This window comes from Canis lupus, chromosome 9 (genome assembly GCF_003254725.2).
Source record: "Canis lupus dingo isolate Sandy chromosome 9, ASM325472v2, whole genome shotgun sequence".
NCBI lineage: Eukaryota > Metazoa > Chordata > Mammalia > Carnivora > Canidae > Canis > Canis lupus.
In genome coordinates this window covers 2,007,627-2,028,790 of record NC_064251.1, presented here as the reverse complement: position 1 = coordinate 2,028,790, position 21,164 = coordinate 2,007,627, and the positions used below count along the sequence as shown (strand labels likewise).

Genomic DNA, 21,164 nt, shown 5'->3' with positions numbered 1-21,164 from the left:
CACAGCGAGGCTGGGAGCATCTGGCTGCCGGGTGGCCTGTGCCCTGCTCCCCACGAGGCTGGCAGCACATGGTGGCCCCGCTTAGCCGTCTGCGGGCAGCCCGTCCAGCTGGAGGCTCGTCCTGCTCCATCGCGCGTGAGGACGGGCAGCCAGACCCACACGAGCGCAGGCCAGGCAGTGGACAGTGACCGTTCGGGGGCACGACTCACGGCAGGAGTGGCCTCCGGGGCCGGGGGGAGTTCCGAGGACCGCCACCCCCAGCCCTCCCCAGCAGCCGCCCCGCTGCCCTCGTCGCCGCCGGGATTGTGCTTCCCGCTCCCCTGCACGGCCGCCATCCTCGCCCGGGAGTCCCTCCCGCCAGGCGGAGAGCCTTGGGGGCGCCCCAGGCCCTGGTCCAACGGGGCACATCTGGGCCCCAGAGCATCCCGAGCAGAGGGGGCCGGTGTCTGAGGGTAGGATTCCCTGAGCGCCTCGCTCCTCCCACACGAGCGAGCTTTTTCGGAGCGAGATGTTGAAAGTAAGGCACTTGGTACGTGGGCAGTCGCTCCTTCCTGCTGGCTCCCCTGCCAGAGAATCACCCCGGGGGAGGACGGGGAGGACGAGCAGCAAGGAGCCCTCATTCACCTGCTCGGTGTGCAGTGTTCCCCGAGCACCTGCTGCGGCCTGAGCAACAGCCGCTGCACCCCCGCTGCACCCCCTGCGCCGTTCAGGCCGCACCGCGCGGATGGCGCTAAGGCCTGTGCACAGAACACCGGCAGGGGGCGGGGGCACGGGGAGGGTCGTCTGCTCAGGGCGTCGGGCTGGGCAAAGCCCCAAGGAGGTGAGAGCCGGGCAGGTCTCTGTGCGGCGGGGCGCAGCCGGCCCAGGCCCAGGGGCCTGCAAGTGCAAAGGCCCTGGGGCAGAGAGGAGCGAGGGCAGGAGCAGCAGGTCCCAGGGCCGGCGGGCGTCCAGGGCGCAGGGAGGGAGTGGTCCTCGGGAAGGCTCCGCCTCTCCATCCGGGGACCTGGGGACCGCGGGGAGGGGGCACCACGAGGTCACGGGCTGCGTGTCGAGGGCACACGGAGGGAGACCCCGCTCAGGGGCCGGGGCGGGAGGCGAGGCGAGAGGGCGGCCCGGGGCGGAGGGGGCAGCACGGCGCGCGGAAGACGCGCCCAGGTCCGCGCACACCCGCCCCCGCCCCCCCGCAGGTGAGGGCTGCGGCCAAGACCACGCCCCGGCCGGAAGCCCCGCCCCGCCGGCCCCCGCCAGCTCCTGCCGGCCGGAAGCCGGAAGGGCGAGCTCTCGCGAGAGCATCTCCCGGGCCCCGCCCCTCTACACTTGGCCAATCACCGCGCGCCCGAGCGCGTCGCCGTGGCAACCCCGTTGCGTCTCGGTCCGGGCCGGGTCCTGATCTCCCAGACCCGGGCAGCCGGGCCTCGGCGCCCACTGGGTCCCTGTGCCGCGCTTGGCGCGCAGCGGCGCCCGCACTGGGAGGCCCGGGGGCAGGTGGAGGCGGGAGGCCGTCCACCCCGTTCACTGTCCAACACTCCTCCCCCTCCCCTGGAGCGGAGCAGCCGCGGCCGGCCTGCCGGGGGTGGGGGGATTTACCCCGCCCCTCCCGACCCCCGATACCTGCAGTTAGGGCCCCCGTCCCCGCCCCCTCCCTGGCGAGCTCAGGGCCGCCGTTGCTGGACCGGGAGGAGGCGGGGACTGGACCCCGGGCAGCTGGGGGCCGTGGGCGGGGGCCGGCCTTCGGGGCCGCGGCAGGGAGGATGGAGGGGACACGGGGGCGCGGGGCGTCCGCGGGGCTGCCGGAGGGCAGGTGTCCGCAGCGCTGAGCCCGGCCCCGCGGTCCAGCGAGGGGGACGCCAGGGTGCAGGCCTGTGAGCCTGGGGGGCGGGGGGGGGGTCGTGCGCCTTGACTTCACCCAGAAGTCTGACTCAAAGGAAAGTTACCGCGCCGGGGAGCAGCACAGTTGGCTGGAGAACTTGGTTTAAAAATAAATAAATAAAATTTAAATTACATAACTAACACGTGTTCGGTATAAAAAATTTGGAAAACACAGGAAAATATAAAAACTCTTGATCCCACCGCAAGACAGAAGCGCCGACAGGCTGGCGTTCCCGTGGCCGTTGCAGGCACGTGGTTTCCCGGCAAGATGTGGGGTTGAGCCCGGGGGCGGGACCCTGGTGCACGGAGCTGGGGAGCGGGGCTCCCGGTGTGCTGTGCTGTGCTGTGCTGGGCCGGGCTGGTGCTGGTGCAGCCTCTGGCCGCCAGAGCTCCACCTTCGTCCTACAGAGGGGGTCCTGGGGTGCAGGAGGCCAGGGTGCCGGGGTGGGAGGCAGGCTCAGGATGAGGCTTGAACCCAGCAGTCCTGGTGAGCGAGGGTCCTGGGAGAAACAGGAAAAGTGGCCAGATCAGACAGGGAGGCAGCCGGGGCCGAGTGCCAACCCTTTACCTCTGCCTTTAGGGCCAGTAACCAGAGGAAGACGCCCCCCCCCCCCATATGCACCCACCACATGGTTTCACCTTAACAGGACAAGGCCTCGTGTTGTGGTCAGCATCCAGGAGGAGGAAGCCCCTAGCTAGCCCAGCCCCCCCACCCCTGGACAAAGTTGGAAGCACCCCCGTAGATGCATAGAGTGGGGTAGGGTGCTTCCTTCTGAGCCGGGATCGGGGTGGTCAGGGGTGCACAAGTCTGGCCCCTCAGTTCTCCTGGCTGAGCATGAGCAGTCGTCCTGACCCTGTTCTCCAGGGTCATGGGAATGACCTCACCGTTCAACTGGACACGGGTCAGGCTGCCGCCCCCTCGGACACCTGGGCAGGCTGGGACATGGACCACACGGATGTGTCCCGGCTCCTGGATGCCTGCAGGTTTGGGGTGGTTTTATTTTTTTGACAAAGTCTGTCTTCCAGGGCGTCTTGGGTGTGATGGCCTCCCCGCTCCGAGGGCTTCAAGGTGGCAGCGGGGGTAGGCTCCTCAGTGCTCCTCCCGCAGGATGCTCTGTGTTCCGGCTGCTTAGAGCGAGGAAAACAGCCCTGTCCTGTGCACGTGGCCGGTTGCTCATCTCAGGAGCCCCTGGGAGTCCCCTCTGGGACACCGAGACCACCCACTCGTCCTCGCCCTCGCTCCCTCTCGGCCTCGCAGGGCAGGGAGCGCCCCCCCCGCCCGAGTAGCCACAGAGCGCCCACTGCAGATGCCACACTTGGGCTCCCAGACACGGCGTCCTGACTCGCCTCCCAGAATGTTTCTTTCAAAAATCACTACCTACTTCTCCTTGCTTGAAACCATCTGGTGGCTTCCTATATCATTCAAAGTAAAACCCACAGTTCTTTCAATGGTGTAATGAGGTGTCAGTCACCGACCGTCCACCGACCCCCGGGAGGCCACCTGGGGTGAAGCCGCGGAGTCTGCACGTGTGTCCTCAGGAGGGCTGCATGTGTGTCCTCAGGAGGGCGTCAGCAAGGACTTGGGAGACCCAGCGCCGGGACCCCACGGGTGGGGGGGGGCAAGGAGGCAGCGTCATTGTGTGAGTAGTATCCTAATAATTCTTATCCGGAAGGCAGGAAAACAGGGCAAGCTGAGGCCAGAATTGGAAAAGCCATTCGAATCTGGAGGAAAGGGGGGGTGATTGCGGAGTCTGGACAGTGTGTGCCGTGTTTGCACCCAGACATGACCCGGCGGCGCTCTTGCCTTGGTCTCGATTCATCGCCGTCACAGAGAGGCCTTGAGCGATGCCCCTGTCCTGTGACGTTGACCCTAAATTTGTCGGGTCGCCAGCAACCACTCCAAGGCCTGCAGCTTGTCCCCTCCCACGCCCCCAGTGAGACCCGCCCCCCCAACCCCCGAGGCCTCGCAGGCCCTCCCCAGTGGCCAGGCCCTCTGCCCAGTGCCCTCAGCCCTGGCTGCCTTCCCTGCGGGGCCTCATGCTGCGTCCTTTTATCCTGGGTCACTCGTTCCTCAGCAGACCCGTCCCCACCGCCCGTCCTTCCACCTCCTGGCCCGGGCTCATGTGTCTCCCCGTGCCACCACCAAATCCCGCAGCCCAGGGGGGCTGAGTCACACACGAGTGCATCCCAGTGCTGGAGGGCACGGAGGGTTCGTGGGGGTAGCGCTTGTCCCCCCAAGTCATCCGTGCGTCTGTTGGTATTGGTGGGCCCACCTGGAACCCTCCTCTGCTGGGGCAGGTGGGTGGGGGAAGTACACGGGCCCACTGGGTACTCCCACCGCCAGATGCCCAGGGGCCAAAGCCTGGTGCCCCCTGAGCCCTAAGGGGAAGAGACCCTGAGCTCAGAGCCTGCCCTTCACTGTCCCCGAAGTGGGTCTGCCTCATTTGTGCGGGGGACCGGCCCCCAGCTGGAGGCAGGGACCCCAGGGCAAGCCAGGCTCAGCCACCTGGCGTTCCTGGGACGTCAGGTTTAGGGGCCTCTCTGCTTTGCTTTTAAAGATTTATTTATTTGTTTGAGAGAGAGGGAGAGAGAGAGAGCACGAGCGGGGACAGAGGGAGGGGGAAAACCTCAACCCGACTCCCCGCCAAGTGTGGAGCCCAACACGGGGCTCCATCCACGCCCCCGAGACCATGACCTGAGCCCAAATCCAGAGTCGGACGCTCACTCGACTGAGCCACCCCCTGCTGTGCGATGACCACGAAGCCGTCAGACCCTTGTTCCTTCCTGGGGCTGCTGGGATGGGATCCCCCAAACGGAGCGGCCTCGCACATACAAACGTATCCCGGACGGTCCCGGGGGCCCAGAGTCTGACCCCAGGGGTGAAGTCAGGTGTGAGCAGGACCTCGTGGTGGCCCCGAGGCAGAATCAGATCCGCGTCTTCCCATCAGTGGAGCCGCCTGCAGCCCCTCCAGGACCAAGCCTCGTGGATGCCGCGGTCGGGCCCCCACCCCCGTGTCTGCTCGGCCTTCTCCCGGGGTCTCCGTTTCTTTGACCAAACGTCCCCCTTCTTGTGATGCTGCTGCTGGTAGGATCGGAGCCAAGGGATCCTCACCTGGATCACATCTGCAGAGACTCTGTTTCCAAACGAGGTCAGGCTCTGGGGTTCTGGGTGGCCTGAGTGGGGGGGCGCTGTTCAGCGTTGCACAGCGCCGTCCCTAAGCCTGGAGCACCCAGGGTCCCGGGAGGGCTCCCACGTTTCCCCTCCCTTCCTTCGGCGCCCCCTCCTGCCGCGTGCTCATGGGTGGTCCACGCTGCATGCGTGCACAGCCTCCTCCCCGCGGGTGGCTCTGGGCAGTGGACACTCGGCGAGTCATCATCCAGGATGGGGGGCAGCGGCTCGGGGCTCCCCTCCCACCCCCACCCCCACTCCCACCCCCTGCGATGTCGCCCTCTGCCCCCCTCGGCCCTGTCTCAGCTTTCTCTTCCACAGGCTGTCGCCTTTCTCCCAGGATGCCTGAGAAAACCATGGGCTCCCCACTTTCCTCCCCGCACCCCTTCCCCTCACCCCTTCCCTCCTCCCGGACCCCCGGAGGCGGGGGACGAAGGAGGGCACAGAGCCGGGGGCGCCTTTTCACACCAACAGAAGCCATGGGAGGGGGTCCTAACTGGAGTCCAGCTGGCCTAGGACTTCTGCTGTTCCCGCAGAAGGGGAAAGCACTCAGCTCTTATTTCAAAGAGCGTTTCTGGTTGTTGTTGTTGTTTTTTAATTCTTTCTACATCTGTGCTAACATTCTGTGATTCTTAGAGAACCAAAATTCTGAAGAGCAAAGCCCAGAGCCAAGAATGTTCAAGCCAGCAGGGGCTTCTGCTGCGAGGAAGGACGCGTCCCAGGCTCTGGGTGGGGGACATGGAGCCACGCGGAACACTTGCATGTGTGTGGCCAGCTGCATGTGACCAGCAGAGGGGTCCTGGGTGCCCACGGGGAAGGGGAGGGTTGGGGATGAGTAGGATTTAGTTAAGAAGATGATTTCTTGGCTATGACACCAAAATCACAGGCAGGAAAAGAAAAAAAATACACAAATTGGATTTCATCAACATGACAAACTTTTGTGCATTAAAGGGTACAACTGAGAGTGCAAAAAGACAAAATATTCAGAAGTCATATGTCTGATGAGGGATTCGTATCCAGAACATGTAAAGAGCACCTATGAGTCAACAACAAAGAAGCCAAACACCTCGTTTGAAAACCAGGCAAAGAATGTGAATGGATATTTTTATTAAGATTTTTTTAAAATTTATTCCTGAGAGACACAGAGAAAGGCAGAGACACAGGCAGAGGGAGAAGCAGGCTCCCTGTGGGGAGCCCGATGCGGGACTCGATCCCGGGACCCGGGGGTCACGACCTGAGCCGAAGGCAGATGCTCAACCGCTGAGCCCCCCAGATGTCCACAGATGGACATTTCTCCAGAGAAGAGACTGAAATGGCCAACAGCGGGTGAAGAATCGCTGTATCACTGTACTGTGTGATATCACAATGTCACGAATCATTATGAAACACAATCCGTGTCTCCACGAGATACCACCTCACACCTATTAGGATGGCTACTATCAAAAAAAAAAAAAAAGAAAGAAAGAAAAAGAAAGAAAGAACGAAAGAAAACAGAAGTGACAAATGTTGGTGGAGGAATTGGAACCCTAGCACATCGCTGGTAGGAATGTAAAACGGTGCAGCCACTATAAAAAGAAGTTTGGCAGCTCCTCAAACCGCTAAACATAGAATTCCCATATGATTCCACTCCTGGGTGCATACCCCAAATAACTGACAGCGGGGCCTGAAACAGATCCTGGTACGCCCCTGAGCACAGCAGCCCTATTCACAGCAGCCGGAAGCTGGAAGCAGCCCACGTGTCTGTCCGCAGATGACGGGAGAAACAAAATGTGGTCCATCCACGCGGCGGAGTATTACTCAGCCGTGAAAAGGGAGGGACAGCCCGACACGTGCCACAGCGTGCGCGGACCCTGAGGACACGATGCTCCGTGAAGTCAGCCCGGCACAAAAAGGGCAGATAGCGTCTGATCCCACTTCCACGAGGGGCCTGGATTCATAGGGACAGACAGTAGGTCAGAGGCCACGGAGGTCACCGTGAGTGGGGGGCAGCGGAATGGGCCGTCGACGTTTTACGGGGACAGAGTGGGAGGATGAAAGAGTTTTGGGACGAGGTGGTGGCGGAGGTGGCGCAGCGCTGGGAGTGTAATCAAAACCACTGAACTGCACGCTTCAGTGACATTGAATTTTATGGGACATACATTTGCCACAATTTTTAAAAATTAGTAGTGTGACACGTGAAAGCCATCGAATCATGTACTTAAACGGCGGCATGTAGGACAGGGAATCGTATGTCAGTCAAGCCGTCAGGAAGCTTTGTGACCCCCTGTGCAACGGCCCCTAAGTTTGGAGAAGGGGCTTGGCACCCTGGAGTGGAGCCCGGCGAGGGGGTGCAGGGGGCGCAGGGGTGTTGCTGCAGCCGCACCGCGCCAGCGCCTCTCTCCCTGCACCCCGGCGCTGCCCGGCGCCTCTGGCAGCAACTCTGCAACTCTGCAGGCTGCTCTGCGCTGAGCACACAGCCTCCCCTCAGAAGCCAATTTTCTGCACAGCAACAATGTTTTATCCGTGCCCACTTTAGCAGATGGCCCCCCACCTTGGCCTGAATTGAGAAGCACAGAAATCAAACGGGACAGACGGCTTCCTTGGCAATGTCTCATAGGCAGGCAAGCCTGCAAACTCTCACCAGCCCTCCCCCGCCTCCCCCACCTCCCCTGCCTCCCCTGCCCCGGAGCTGCCCAGCACCCCTTGGAGCCACCCCCCTCTGCCCGGCAACCACCCACTGGCCTCGCGGCCCAGGTGCCTGTCCCCCGCAGGTGCTCAGGGAGTGCGGCCTCCAGGCTTTGCATCGCCTCAACCCCGTCAACCCCCTGCGCCCTGCACCCCTCCCAAGAGGGAGACCACTGGGGTCCATGTTGATGGGAGGCCCAGCTTGTAAATGGGTGGGCGGCCGGGTGCTGGGAGGGACTCTGGGCTCCAGACCTTCAATGCACCCCCCTCTCCACCGCCGAGGGCTTCTGTGCACCCCGGTTGACATGGTGGCTAAGAAACTTCCAGGGTGGGACGCCTGGGTGGCTCAGTGGTTGAGGGCCTGCCTTGGACTCAGGGCGTGACCCTGGGGTCCTGGGATCGAGTCCCGCATGGGGCTCCCTGCATGGAGCCTGCCTCTCCCTCTGCCTGTGTCTCCACCTCTCTCTCTCTCTCTCTCTCTCTCTCTGGGTCTCTCATGGATAGATCAATAAAATCTTTTTTAAAAAAAGAAAAAAGAAACTTCCGGGGAGAAACCATGACCCAAGGTCTGCTACCAGTGACGAGACATGTGAGCTCCTGCGTGGCTGAGAGGGCAGGGGTCTCTGGCCGGAGGGTTTGAGGAAGGACAGCAGGGACCCTGAGAGGACAGCCAACACTGTGGGAAGGTCTGTGAGGGCAGGTCCCATGACTATGGGACTGATGGCGGGGCAGGGGACACACACGAGGGGCAGGAGGCCAGGGGGCCTGTGTGAGCAGGGGTTCGGGGCAGAGGACGACACTGACACCCCAGGACTGGGGACATTGGTCCTCAGGCCCCAGGGAGAGCTCAGAGGGACCGCAGAGTCCTCTGGCGTTACCCTTTTTATACCAGGGGGACATGTGGCCCAGCCTTCCAGGGCAGGGACCAGGTCGGGTCTGCAGGGGTCTGGTGTGGAGGAGGACGCGAATCCGCATTGTAGCTTCAGGTAAAATGCACGATTTCAAGCAGATCCTGTACTTGGCAGTGGGCTCTTTTGAGTCTCACCCAGACCCTCCCCAGGTCACTCTCTGCTTCTCCGTTGCCCCTGCGGGGGGCCAGGAGTTCGAGGAGACCTGGAGCAGGTCAGCCGTGCAGGACAGATGCTGGCTGCAGCCCTGGGTGGGGTGGGGAGGGCTGGGGGAGGCAGGAGCGGCCCAGCGGCCTCCCAGGCCTTCCAAGAGGCCCTCGCTGGGCCCCAGGGCTGCACCGACATGGCCCGCGGCCCAACCTGGAGAAGACCACACCCCCCAACCCGGGCAGCTCCCCTCCGCATTCAGTGCCTCAGGAGGGAATGGTCACCGGAGGCCCCATGGGGAGTGAGGGGCGGGGCTCAGCCTTCTTGAGGGGGGAGGGATGCAGGAAGAGGAGTGGGGAGCTGCCCCCGTTGTTACCTGCCAGGTGGTGACAGGTGAGGCCACTGAGTCCTGGGCTGGGAGTCAGGAATCCCGAGGTCTGATTCGGGCCGGCGTACACGAGCTGTGTGACTTTGAACACGGCCTCTCTGGGCCTCGATCCCCTCATCCGTAAAATGGAGGGGTTGGGCTAGGGGACCCTCGGGGCTCTCCATCTCACAGGCCTTGGAGACTGAGCTTTGTCCCCCCTCAATGACGGAGCTAGACAAAGCCACAAATCAGACAGGTGGCCTCCTTGCCCCGTGTGGTTCGACGGCTGAGGGGTGGTGGGGACGCGGGGCACATGGTGGGTGTCCACGTGTGGAAACAGGTGGGTGGAAGCTGCACCTCAGTATAAGCAACCGAGCACAGGATCCAAGGAAGAGAACACATGGGGCGCCTGGGGGGCTCAGTGCTGAGCGTCTGCCTTGGCTCAGGCCGTGACCCTGGGGTCCTGGGATCGAGTCCTGTGTTGGGCTCCCTGCATGGAGCCTGCTTCTCCCTCTGCCTGTGTCTCTGCCTCTCTCTGTCTCTCAAGAATAAATTTTAAAAATCTTAAAAAAAAAAAAAAGGCAGATAACAGAAACATGTAAGAAAACTCCCTGGTGGAGCTGTCTGAAAGCGGGACAGACGGTCTCTGTGGGATAGTGAGCTCCCCATCACCAGACGTGTGCAAGCCGAGAGGAGTTTCAGGCGTCTGATGGGCTGCCGGGATCGCTGACCCCCAGACACTCTGGAGCTGACGTCCCAAGCCTGTGTCCCCCTGCTCAGACCCCCACGCGAGCCGGCGCCCCTGAGAGGTTGTTTTCCGTTTCAAGGCCCCCAACGTCATTCATTGATGCACCAGGATCGGGAGAGGTGTGGAGAGAAACTCGTTTCTTTTTTTTTTTTTTTTTTAAATTTTTTATTTATTTATGATAGTCACAGAGAGAGAGAGGGAGAGAGGCAGAGACACAGGCAGAGGGAGAAGCAGGCTCCATGCACCGGGAGCCCGATGTGGGATTCGATCCCGGGTCTCCAGGATCGCGCCCTGGGTCAAAGGCAGGCGCCAAACCGCTGCACCACCCAGGGATCCCGAGAAACTCGTTTCTAATCATAGTTGAAACACCCGAGCCTTTGAAAGAGCTCCTCGGGGAAATGAAAAACTTCAGTGACGTTATCGCGGGCCTGACCACGCGCTTTCCCGAGGGGACGCAAAGAGGCAGAGCGTGGGCTGCGGCTGTGGGGATGGCCCGGCGCCGGCCCGGCCACAGGGCCAGGTGTGAGGTCTGCAGCCCCCGCCCCCCCCAGGCAGCTCTGGGGCCCAGAGGCTCCTCCCGCAGGCACAACCGGGAGAACTGACCCACCGGCCACCAGGGGCCTCGCTCACGCCCCAGCCAACGCCGGCTCCCGGACCCCCAACAGAGGCCACTGACCGCACCGGGCAGGAAATCCGTGGGTGAGGTGAGGAGCACGGTCAGTGCCATCGAGAAGCCGGGGCTCACCCCTTCTGCGAAGCCGCCGCGCACAAGTGTGTTGGGGTGTGGTGGGGAGACCAATCCACCAGGTGGGCTATTTTTGCTCTTGGTCCCTTTGTCCCTTGGAGCGGCTCACGAGTTCTATGTGCATGCAGAGTCTAGCTCGGCTCACGAGGGGCCGGGAGGGCAGCCCCCGCCTCACCTGCCCCCCTTGTCGTGTGAATGTGGGGATGCTCTCCTACTTGAGTGCAGGGAAGGGGCCCGGGAACCGCAGAAGAGGGGAGGTGACCAGGCGTTGGCCACGATCCGGCCAGCTGTGACATGGCAAAGAACAGAGCAGGGTGGCTTGGGAAGCACGAGCCTGGGGTGGCCTGGAGCGTCGCCCGGCTGTGCGGTGGTGGGGGCAGTGCACGCGCCCAGGAGGGAGCAAGACTGCAGGTAAGGCGAGGAATGGGGGCGGGGGGCACTCTACACCCCAAGCCCAGTGTGGCCACACCCAGCCAGGGCATCCCTTCCCTCTCTGTGCCAGTGGCACCTGTGAACCCCAGCCCCCCCCAGCGTCCCCCACACCCATGTCCCAGCATCAGCAAAGGCCGTGAGACTGCCAGGGGCACAGTGCCCGGGCGGCCCCTCCCTGAGGCAGGTCGGGGTGACCCCGGCGAGCTTGAGGAAAGAGACACTCCACGCACACCACCGTCTTTCTTCACTCTTTACTGTGTAAAAATAAACTCAACAATTCATGTCGTTTCAGCAAGAAAATGAAAAAAAAAGCAATACCAGTAGAAATAGTGCATTTCCAGAATTGCTGATGGGAGGTGGCAGGTCCCATGGTTTTGACCCATTTGATACCCAAAAGGCTGCAGATCATATGAAAAATGTACAGCTTTGGTTAGCAAATAATGAAAAAGTAAGATACATTGATTCTCTTTCATATTATACAGTATATACATTGTAACAATATCAACCAGAGGGGGTTTGCTTTGTTGGATTTGTTTGTTTTTGGCAAATAAGACAAGATCGGGACTCTAAGTATTGGGCTTTTTTTTTTTTTTCCTCCTCAATGACTTGTTCCCTTTGGACAAATTGCACTTAAGTCCACTGTGCCCGGAAGTGACACGTTTCCCATCATTAGCTGAATAAATGTACACGCTGTGTTTTAAGAGATGAAACCACGGCTGTGTCAAGCCACATTTTGGTTGCCATGAGATTATAAAGTGTTCTATCCTCTTCGTGTTAACAACACGCAACCCTAGTTTCTTCTACCGGGATTGGAACTGACCATCAAGTCCTGGACTTGATGGGCTCCGAGGCAAAGGGTCCACCACGAATGGGCCAATTCGCATCCTGGTCCCCAACACCTCTGAGCACACGTGGCCCCTCTCTGGAGCTCATTGGAATGACTGAACCTCACGCCGGCCTCTACCCCCCTTCACTGCCCACAAGACACCCCCTTGGTCTCAGGTCCCGGGGCTGGTGACAAAGTGATCTTTGCAGTCTTAGAAAATAAACCGGGAATCTACAAAAAGGAAAAGAAAGCATACAAAATGTATCTCTTTCTTCCAAAATACACGCTTTCAATCCTACATTTTGGCGGAGCCTGAAAGTATTTTCCAGGGAGATATAGGTTGAGTTAATTTTATAGGTTTGTCCTTTTCTTTCATAAAAATACTCTTGTTTGGTAATAAACTTTTTTCTTCTACAGTAAGAGAAATAATACTGTGTTATCAAAAGCAAGAAGGCTTACGATTCCAGTGGGATCTAAGCCCCGAGGGCCCGGAGAGCCTCTGTCGGCAGCTCCCCCAGCTCGGACACCCGGGGAGCTGTGGGACACCAGCTCGGCAAGAGCCAACACCGCCTCGGCAGTGCTGTGCATCTTCTTATTTTATAAAACGGCTTACCTGAGATAGGCATGTGGTATTCAGTGCAAGAGGGAGCGTCGGTCAGATTAAGGAGATGGGAGACTACGTGGATTAGATCTGTGGCTGTGTCATCAACCTTTCTCGGGGCCAGCAACGTGCCAAGTGTGAACACAGTGAGGGAGTCAAGGGGCTTGGCACAGGCTCCGGAGAGGGGCGGGGAGGGAGCCAAATGTCAGCTTCTGTCCCCGGCACCGCGGGGGTGCGGCCGGGGAGGGCGAGGAAGGTGCACGGGGCACGGGGGCCACAGGGGTGTAGGCATAGCGTCTGGGGTCGGCTCTGCCCGGCTCTGGCGGGGGCAGAGGATGGCTTGTGGTCCTGCACGGACAGCTCCCACAGGGCCCGCGGGGGGCACACGGTGGTCTGGGGTCCGCTAGATCATCGGCAGGGGCTGGTGGCAGGTGCTGACAGGGGAGCACCCAGCACCCCCCCGGGCCTCTGCCTAAGCAACAGCCGCCGGGGGCTGAAGTGAGGGGTGGGGCCGACCTGTCTAGAGGGGTGATTCCAAGCTCTCGCTCCGTCCCAGTCAAGGGCTCTGTTTAGGCTCCTTGTCAACCTACATGTGAAAAATACTTCTTGTTGTGTTTGGGAGTGGGGAGGAGGGGAGGGAGACGGCTCCCTCGCCGGGCCTCCCCCGACACCCTTGGCTTGCTTATCCAGCCATTTTCGGTAGCTACGTGGATGGTCACGGAACGACGGGTGGCAGTGCGCACACAACACAGAACCAGAAGTCCATGCAGGCAGGGGGGACACACATCGGACCAAAGGAGCAAGGGACGCGCCACCCCAAGGAACATGCAAACACAGAAGATCCCTGCAGATCCAAAGATGCCACAACCCGACGGGCTCTGACGAAGCACGATGGTCTCAGAAAAAAGCCACTGTTGAACCACAACACGCAGCGCGCGCGCCCGGCCCGCACCCATTCTGGGGAACGGCCACTGGGTGCCGCGCGGACGCCCACGCGAACACTAACACAGAGACAACAACACAGACACACACAGATGCACTAGGTTTCCGACACAACACGGACCTGCGTTTAAAGAGACAGGTGCCCCCGGGAGGGACAGAAGATGGGAACACCTGCTCCTCCAGAAGAAATGTCTGCAGCTGTAGATGAGCCAGGCAGTGCGGGAGAATTTCTAGAAAGACGTGCCAGCCTTTTGCTAATTAGACTCCTGGCGACAGAGTCCAGGGTGCGACCCCCAGATGGTACAACAGAGCAGGGAGCTCACCGTGGGCGTGATCCGTCTTGGAGCGCGAGCTCTCTCTCTCTCTCTCTCTCTCACTCTCACTCTCGACACGCGTGCACACACAAACACACACACACATACGCTCCCCCCCGCCTCGGAAGGACTAGGAGGAAATGTGTATGGGTGCTGTTCACGGCGGGGAAGGAAAGGTTCTGGGGGGCCTGGGGGTCACCAGCTGGTGACGGGTGGGGGCCCCTGCAGGACCTGTGATGGGGAGCGGGTCTCAGGCCCTGCCAGGCTCTGTGTGGAGGCATCGGGAGGCCCTGCCCCGGGGAGGACTGGCCGCCAGCCCGCAGGCCCCGGGGGTGCGGGAGGAAGGGGGCTGTCAAGATGAGCTTGGACCTCACCACCGCGCACGTCCAGCATCAGGGGCCCGACCTGGCTGGGTCTTAATCAGAACGTGGGTTTCCTGGTCCAACGGGTCCTCCGTGGAGCTGACCCGCGGACGCCTCCGGTCCCGCCGCCCGAGGCCGAAGGCGAGGGGGCCTCCTGGGCCATGGGAGGGACCCCTCCCCCCAGAGGCGCCAGCCTGCAGCAGCAAGGGAGGGACGAGCCCGCGGGCCTGGGGGCGGGCACCGGTGCTGGGCCGAGCTGAGAGCTGGGCATGCAAACCAGCTGGGCGGGCACTGGCCGCTGCCCGAGGCCGGCCCCCCGCCCCCGCCCCGCGCCCGGCCACAGAGCAGGAGCTGCCACCCCAGGGCCCCATCGGGGACGATCCGCTCCTGCTACGAGAGAGAGTCTCTGCGGAGAGGCCCCCCGGCCTCGAGCCGACCGCTGAGAGGCACGTATCATCCCACACAGAGACCGGCCGCGCCAGACAGGGTTTGCGAAGACAGACGCGGGCGCGGAAGAAGCCACGCGGCCCTGGGGCCCACGGGCGGCCCAGGCTTGGCAGGTTCACATGTTTGCCCCATCGGGGTTTCCCGACACCGCGGAGGGAGGAGGAAAGGAGCTAGCTCATTCTGAAAGAAAGCGCCTCCCCGAGACACACACACTCACACACACACACACACACACACACACACACACACACACACACACGACCTCACCTACGGCCACATGGGCCTGTGAGCGTGAGCGGGGAACCAGAGTGGGCTCCCCCAGGGGAGCAGGGCCTCCCCTGGGGCACGAGGGCGAGCCAGGCCGTGTGCGTGCGCATGGGCGTGTGAGGGCCTGAGTCACTCCTGGGGAGAGGGAGAGAAGGAGACACAAGAGGGTCATCACCACACAAGCAGGGGGGAGGCTCGGCCGGCAGGAGCCTCAGTTGATCTGGCGACAGGCTTCGAATGTCCACTTGGTGGCCCCCCCGTAGATCTCGATGTGGGACTCGGCCCAGGCGATGACGTTCCCCGCGAGGGCCTTGCTGCTGCAGGTGGCCAGGTTGTACACCTCCCCGGGGGTCAGCTTGCGGTCCCAGATGTTGAAATGGGCCAGCTCGCCCACGAACGCTTGGGTGGCATCGAACCCGCCGCCCAGAGTGTCCTCGAAAGAGAAGCAGAGAGTGAGGGTGGAAGGGGCCATGGAGGGGGTCTCTCAAGGGGGCACGTGATGTGTCCCCTTCAGGGGCTCTCTCACACGGACCCCCAAGGACATTTCACATCCTGTCTCTGGGTCTTCGGTGACGCATCGGTCCCCCTCCCACGGGGAGCCCAGGAAAGGGGACACTGCTGGCCATCTGTGCCCCAGATGCAGAGCTTCTCCCGGAAACACCTGCACTCTGCCTCACCTGCGGCCCGTCCCTCCACCAGCGAGGGGGCCAGCGAGGGGGCCGCTGGGGCCTGGTACCACCACAGGAGCAGGGCCCGGAGGAGCTCAGGTGTCACTCCTTGCTGAGCCCAACAGAACAGAAGGCCTGGGACCCTCCTACCTGCGCTTCCCTCTGGCTGCCCAGCGGGACACAAGCCATTTCCAGGAAATAAATCACGCATCGCTAAAGGCGGACTAGCCTTCCCGTGCCCGGGGGTGTTGCTGCAGCCCCCGAGAGCACGCAGACCGAGCCCACTCCCACCCGCAGGGCAGGGACCCTGCCGCAGCCGCCGCACAACCGGCTTTCCGTGGCTCCTTCCCTCCTTGCTGCTCCCGGTCACCCGGCCACCCTCCTGCCATGCTGTCCTTCCTCTGGTTCTGGGGCTCCTCCCCCCACAGCCGGCATCCCCCCAGCTCCCAGGCCAGTACCTGCTCCTGGCCCAGCACCAGCACACCCTGCGGCTTGATGGGGTGATAGGGTGCCAGGTTCTCGCCATTGCCACCCTGGGTGCCATCCTGGTAGGCTTCCCAGACCCCGTCCCGGGTGGTCCAGGTAATGCAGATGTGGTGCCACTGGCCATCGTTGATCACAAAGGGCAGCTTGGCCACCTGGGAGGAAGCAGGACACACACAACACGATGGACACAGGGCACGGCACAGGGTCAGTGATCGTCGCCACTCACCGGTTCAACTGTTACTCTTCCCATCACGACGTTTAAAATAATTACCAGGGGCCGTTAGGGAATTGTCTCGGCACCTGCCCCCCCACCCCCCGAGACGTTATTGTCCGCCGGCCCCATCCATCAACGAACCATGGAGTCACACAGGAAATGTGACCATTTGTCAAGGACCCCTAAGGTCCATCCGAACACACAACATCCTCACCGCTCCTCACCCTCCTCCCTCTTTGCTGGTCTACAAAACCGGCCCTGGGAGGGAGAGGCCCACCGCTGGAGTCTCAGCTCACATCGACGGCTACCGTCTGGGCCTCTCCGCTCTCCTGCTGGGTCTACACTGCACAGCCTCTGCAGACTCCGACGCCGGGGGGCATGGCACCGGCCCTTTTAAAGCGCAAGGCCAGCCTCTGGCCTGGGATTTCCCTCCCTCTCCAGCATTGGGGGGTGGGGGAGGGCGGACTGTGCGACCCATAGACCCTTTCACTTGGGGCTCAGAAAGGAACAGCCTTCTTGGTCATGGCACCCGCAGTGAGGGCTTGGGTTCCAATCCCCAGCCTGAGCTTGAGATGTTTACTAGCAGCGCTGGCACAGCGACCAGGGGGTTGGACGGCTGGCAGCTCGTTCTGAGCTTCGCAGAAGGCCAGGGTGGAGAAGGCTCCCCGTGGGACGAGGCTGCACCCTCCAAGGGCCCAGAGGGCAGGGGTCGAGCAGGGTATAGGTCTGTATTCTGGAAGAATCTCCACCCTAGAATTACCACCCGGGGAGCCTCTGCGGTCCTCCCCCCCCCCCCCCCCCCCGGAAGGAGCAAAGCCAGTTCTGCGGCAGGCTGGGGGAGGAGGAGCCAGGGATCGATCCCAGGGACGCAGGACCCTCTGGATCATCCTCTGGCCTCCTTCTGGGGCAGTTCCAGCTTCACCCCGTCCATGGAGCATGGCCAAGGGCGCCCTCCTGCCTGTCACATCCCCCCGAGTCCTGCCTGCCTGCCCTTCTGGTGGGGCCACAGCCTCGTCCCTGGCTGTGTGTCCCTCCCGCTGCAGACCCGCCCCAGCAGCCGGGTGGGCCTGGGCCCCCACGACGCTGTCCTACAGGGCCAGGTGGGCAGGGCCCCTACCTTGTCGTTGATGAGGATTTCCATGGGATTGTTGCCCCACTCGATGAGCACCAGCTCGTTCGCCTGGCCCGGCACGGCGTAGGAGAAAGGTGTGCCCACCCCGGGCGCCGCGCTGGACTTCAGCCACATGCACACGGTGAACGCGTACATCTCCGGCAGGCTCTTCTTCACCTTGGCGTACATGTAGTTGGTCCGCAGCGGGAATGTGAGCTGGAACTTGTCCCCAGGGCGGTTGTCCTTCTGACCTGGAAAGGACAGGACATAGTCCTGTCATCTGCACCTCAAAGCACTTGTCCCTGTCGTCAGAACCGTTCGGTGCTCCCCTCCACCCGCACCCCCCCCCCCCCCCCCCCCCCCCGCCACGCTCTGGGAAGCCGGACAAGCACACTGCTCTCCCTTCTAGAGTAGCTGAGAGGGAGGCCCAGCAGGGTCAAGCGTTGCCCTGCCCGAGGGCACAGGGCTAGAACAAAAGAGCTGACCCAAGATCTCTGCACTCGCTGGTCAGGCTCCCACATCCTGCCCCTTGGGAGGCAGGGGGGGTGGGGGGGAGCGTTCGGGGCTGGAGGCTTCTGTGCCTAGGCTGCGCGGTGGGCACGGGCAGGGAATGGGTCAGCGCTCAGTGAGTAAACTGGCCCTTGACGGTGCAGCCCCAGGGGCAGGGGGTCTCCTGCAGCCTGGCTCCCCCCAGCAGCCCCTTCACAGACCCGATTCCAGGGATGCAGGCTGGCGGCCGTGTTCACAAATACTCGTGTTGGATTCCCACCCAAGACAACCAGGCCCCCGGTGCCCAGCGCACTCCTCTCAGGCCCAGGACGTGCTGCAGTCCCTGGCCACTCTCCTGACCCGATCAACCAGCCTCGAGGACTCCGGCTATTTCCAGAATCCCATCTACCCCCATGGGAGGGAAAGGCGTTCTTCTGAGGCTCTTCTAGAGCCCCGCACGGAGGGCAGGACAGCAGGGAGCCGGCCCCCAGCCCCGGCCCAGCGGACTGTTCTGAGCACTGTGCCACTCACTCTCAGGGAGAGCTTCCTCTGCGTTTCCTGAAAAATCAGGCTCCTGGCCTGATAGCTTCCCTTTACACAACAGCCACCAGCTCCCTGCCTGCCAGCGATGTCTCAGGGAACGCTTGTCTGCCCCCTCCCCACCCACACACACACTGGAGCTGTGGCCCTGGGTGTGGTGTGACTGACTCCAGGCAAAACATTCCAACCCAGCAGTGGGCACAGGCACCAGGCTTGGAGCCAGGAAGACACACACCTGCCAGCTCCTGGGTGTGCTCCGGGGCTCGCCAGGGAGCCCAGAACTAAACAGGCCCCCAGGCCAAGAATTATTTCTAGAAGGCATCCTGCTGGGCCAGCAACCCGCCATCCAAGTCAGGTATCAGGGAAGGAACGGCAGGGGCAGGGCTGGCCCACTCAGGGCTCCCCCAGCCATCTCGGCTCGCATTCCCGCACCCCCCCCACACACACACCTTGGAGCAGATCCAGCCCCTGGCCTCCCTAGGGGGTAGTTTTCATTCCCCCAACCTCCCCTCCCTCCTTCTCCCTCCTCCCCCTCCCTCCCCCGTCCCTCCTTCCCCTGATCTGTTTTTCAGTTATATAACATGCCTTAAGATGGCACTGTTTAAATCCAGCCGGCACATTTTGCGGTCCAAGAAGGGTCACGTGGCCCCGCTCCCAGCCCAGGACCCCCCCTTTTACAACCTTGTTTGATTTCCGTGACTTCAAGGCTGAGCCCAGCTCATCTGTGAGCCCCGGGGTGCAGCTGGGGCTGGCCAGCGTTGGTGAGCCAGGAACCACAGGACATGCAAGATGCCAGGGCTTGTGGGTCACTCAGGAAATAAAACCACGGGGAGGGGTGCTCACCTGAAGTGGGGAACCCGGAGATCCCCAGAGGACACCAGGGGTGCATTAGGCGTGAGAGAAAACCTGCTCGGGGACCAAATCCACTGGGCACCGGGAGGACCATCCCCAGCTGGTGCCCCGTTCTCTGCTGGGGACGGGGACCAGCTGGAGCCGGTCTTCCTCGGCAGGGAGGGCTCGGAGCGCCACAGCTACAGTGCAAACTTACTGAAGATTAAACAAATCGGACTTGGAAAAATCCTTCCAGTGTGTGTGCGCAGGGGGTGCAGCCGACACCGATCAACCCCTTCCTCACTCTGCTTCCCTTCCCTCCTGAGGTCCCCAGCCCAGGGGGCCCCAGACCTACCAGGAACACTGCCTGGAAACCCAAAACCCAGGGCAGGGACTCGGGGAGCGGGAAGGGGCTGGAGGAGCTTCAGGGCTTTTACAGCCTGGAGCTGAGCGATGCAGGAAGCCAGGACCGGAGGCAGGGTCCGGTGGCCCAGGGAGCCGGGTGGCCCAGGGAGCCCCGCGGCCCAGGGAGCCCTGCTGGCCGGCAGCATGCCGGGGGAGCCCCCCACCCTGACCGCCCCAGGCTACCTTTCTCCAGCTCGCTGATCCGCTGGTGCAGGGAGGTCAGGGCGCTCTCGATCTTGACCCTCTCCTCCGTGTCGTTCTTGGGGCCACCCTTGCCCTCCTCCAGAGTGTTCACCCGAGACAGCACCTGCCTCTCCAGGTCATCGATCTTGCTCTGCAGCAGATCCTTGAGGGTGTTGGTCTGGCTGGAGGAATTGAGCCGGCTGTACTGCTGCGGGGGTGCAAGGGCGGGGGGAACGACATCGTTACGCGCGGAGCCGGACCCAGCGCAAGGCCCGCGGCGCGGTCCCCTCAGGGCGAATGCGGGGGCGGCCTGGCGGGGAGCCGGGGCGAGCGGCCGTCTGCGGGGCCCCTGTCGGGCACCCGGCGGCCCGGGCGGGGTGGGGGAGTCGGGCCGGGGCGGGGGCGGGGGCGGGGATGGGGGTGGGGCAGGGCAGAGGGGCGCGCGAGCCGGAGGGGCAGCCGCGGCGCGCGCGGACCTCGAGGTTCTCCAGGCGGGTTTTGAGCGACTGCAAAGTTTGCCCGAGTTGGCTGAGCGTCTCGGCGGCCGGCGTCCGGGACAGGTCGCCCATGGTGTTCTTGCCCGCGCCGGGCTGCTTGCGGCCACCGCCGGCCCGGGCCTCGCCGGCGCCCGCGTCCAGCGTGCTCTGGCTCTCGCAGCGGCCCAGCTTGGTGGTCAGCTCGCGGATGGTCTCCTTCTGGCTCAGGATGGTCTCCTTCTGCTGCAGCACGGTCTCGCGGAGCTGCAGCACGCTGCTCCGGAGCTCCTCGGCGCCGCCGGCGGCCACGGACGCGGCGCACATGTCGGCGTCCACGGGCACCGAGGTGCAGATGAAGCGCGTCGGCCCGAAATCCTGGGCCGCGCTGCCCAGGAGGCAAAGGGCGAGCAGCGCACAGGTGCGCGCGGCGCGGGGGGCCGGCATGGCTGCGGGCGCTGGGACCGGCGCTCGGCGCGGCTCGGGGCTCGGGGCTCGGGGCTCGGCTGGGGCGCGGCTGGGGCGCGGCTGGGGCTCGGCGCGCTCCGGGGCTCGGCGGCGGCCCGCGCTCTGGGCGCCGCGCTGCTCGGCCGCGCAGTCCGCACCGCCGCGCTGCCCGGCCCTCACTGCCGCCCGCGCTGCGGAGCCCGCGCCTTTTATGCCGCCGCGGGAGGGGCCTGGGCGCTGCCGACGTCAGCGGGGGAGGAATCCCGCTTTAATTGTCTGCGGCCCGGCCCGCGGCGCGGCGGGGGTCGTGGGGGCGCGCCCGGGACCGCGTCCTCCGCGTCCTCCCCCGCCCCCCGCCGAGCCGGCACCGCCGCCCCAAGGCCCGAGAGCCGCGGGAGGGGGGCGGGGGGGCGGGGCGGGCTGGACTGCAGGGTGGGCCACCTGCGTGATGCCCCCGGATCTCCGACGGGGCTACGGGCGCCCGGGAGACCGAATCCGGTTGCACCCGC

General features: G+C 63.1%; 1 protein-coding gene and 1 long non-coding RNA gene across 2 annotated transcripts; both read right to left on the bottom strand.

The window, feature by feature from the left end:
• Positions 1-1,954: 1,954 nt before the first annotated feature.
• On the bottom strand, positions 1,955-2,720 carry LOC125755795 (uncharacterized). The gene is made up of 2 exons (XR_007413129.1): positions 2,509-2,720; positions 1,955-2,369 (listed from the first exon to the last, which is right to left on the bottom strand). It is a non-coding gene; the product is annotated as an uncharacterized LOC125755795 (long non-coding RNA).
• An 8,566-nt stretch (positions 2,721-11,286) lies between these two features.
• Positions 11,287-20,679, bottom strand: NPTX1 (neuronal pentraxin 1). The gene is made up of 5 exons (XM_025468262.3): positions 20,212-20,679; positions 19,736-19,943; positions 17,294-17,538; positions 15,935-16,114; positions 11,287-15,241 (listed from the first exon to the last, which is right to left on the bottom strand). Exons 1-5 carry the CDS (start codon positions 20,653-20,655, stop codon positions 15,020-15,022), a joined length of 1,299 nt encoding a protein of 432 aa, XP_025324047.1. The 5' UTR covers positions 20,656-20,679; the 3' UTR covers positions 11,287-15,019.
• Between the last annotated feature and the right edge of the window lie 485 nt (positions 20,680-21,164).

Excerpts from the sequence above, each read along its gene's own strand:
- NPTX1 (XM_025468262.3), bottom strand. The coding sequence starts at position 20,655 with ATGCCGGCCCCCCGCGCCGCGCGCACCTGTGCGCTGCTCGCCCTTTGC. Across the intron at positions 19,944-20,211 it reads CCCGCCTGGAGAACCTCGAG|CAGTACAGCCGGCTCAATTC; the intron begins GTCCGCGCGCGC and ends GCACCCCCGCAG. Across the intron at positions 16,115-17,293 it reads AAATCCTCATCAACGACAAG|GTGGCCAAGCTGCCCTTTGT; the intron begins GTAGGGGCCCTG and ends GCTTCCTCCCAG.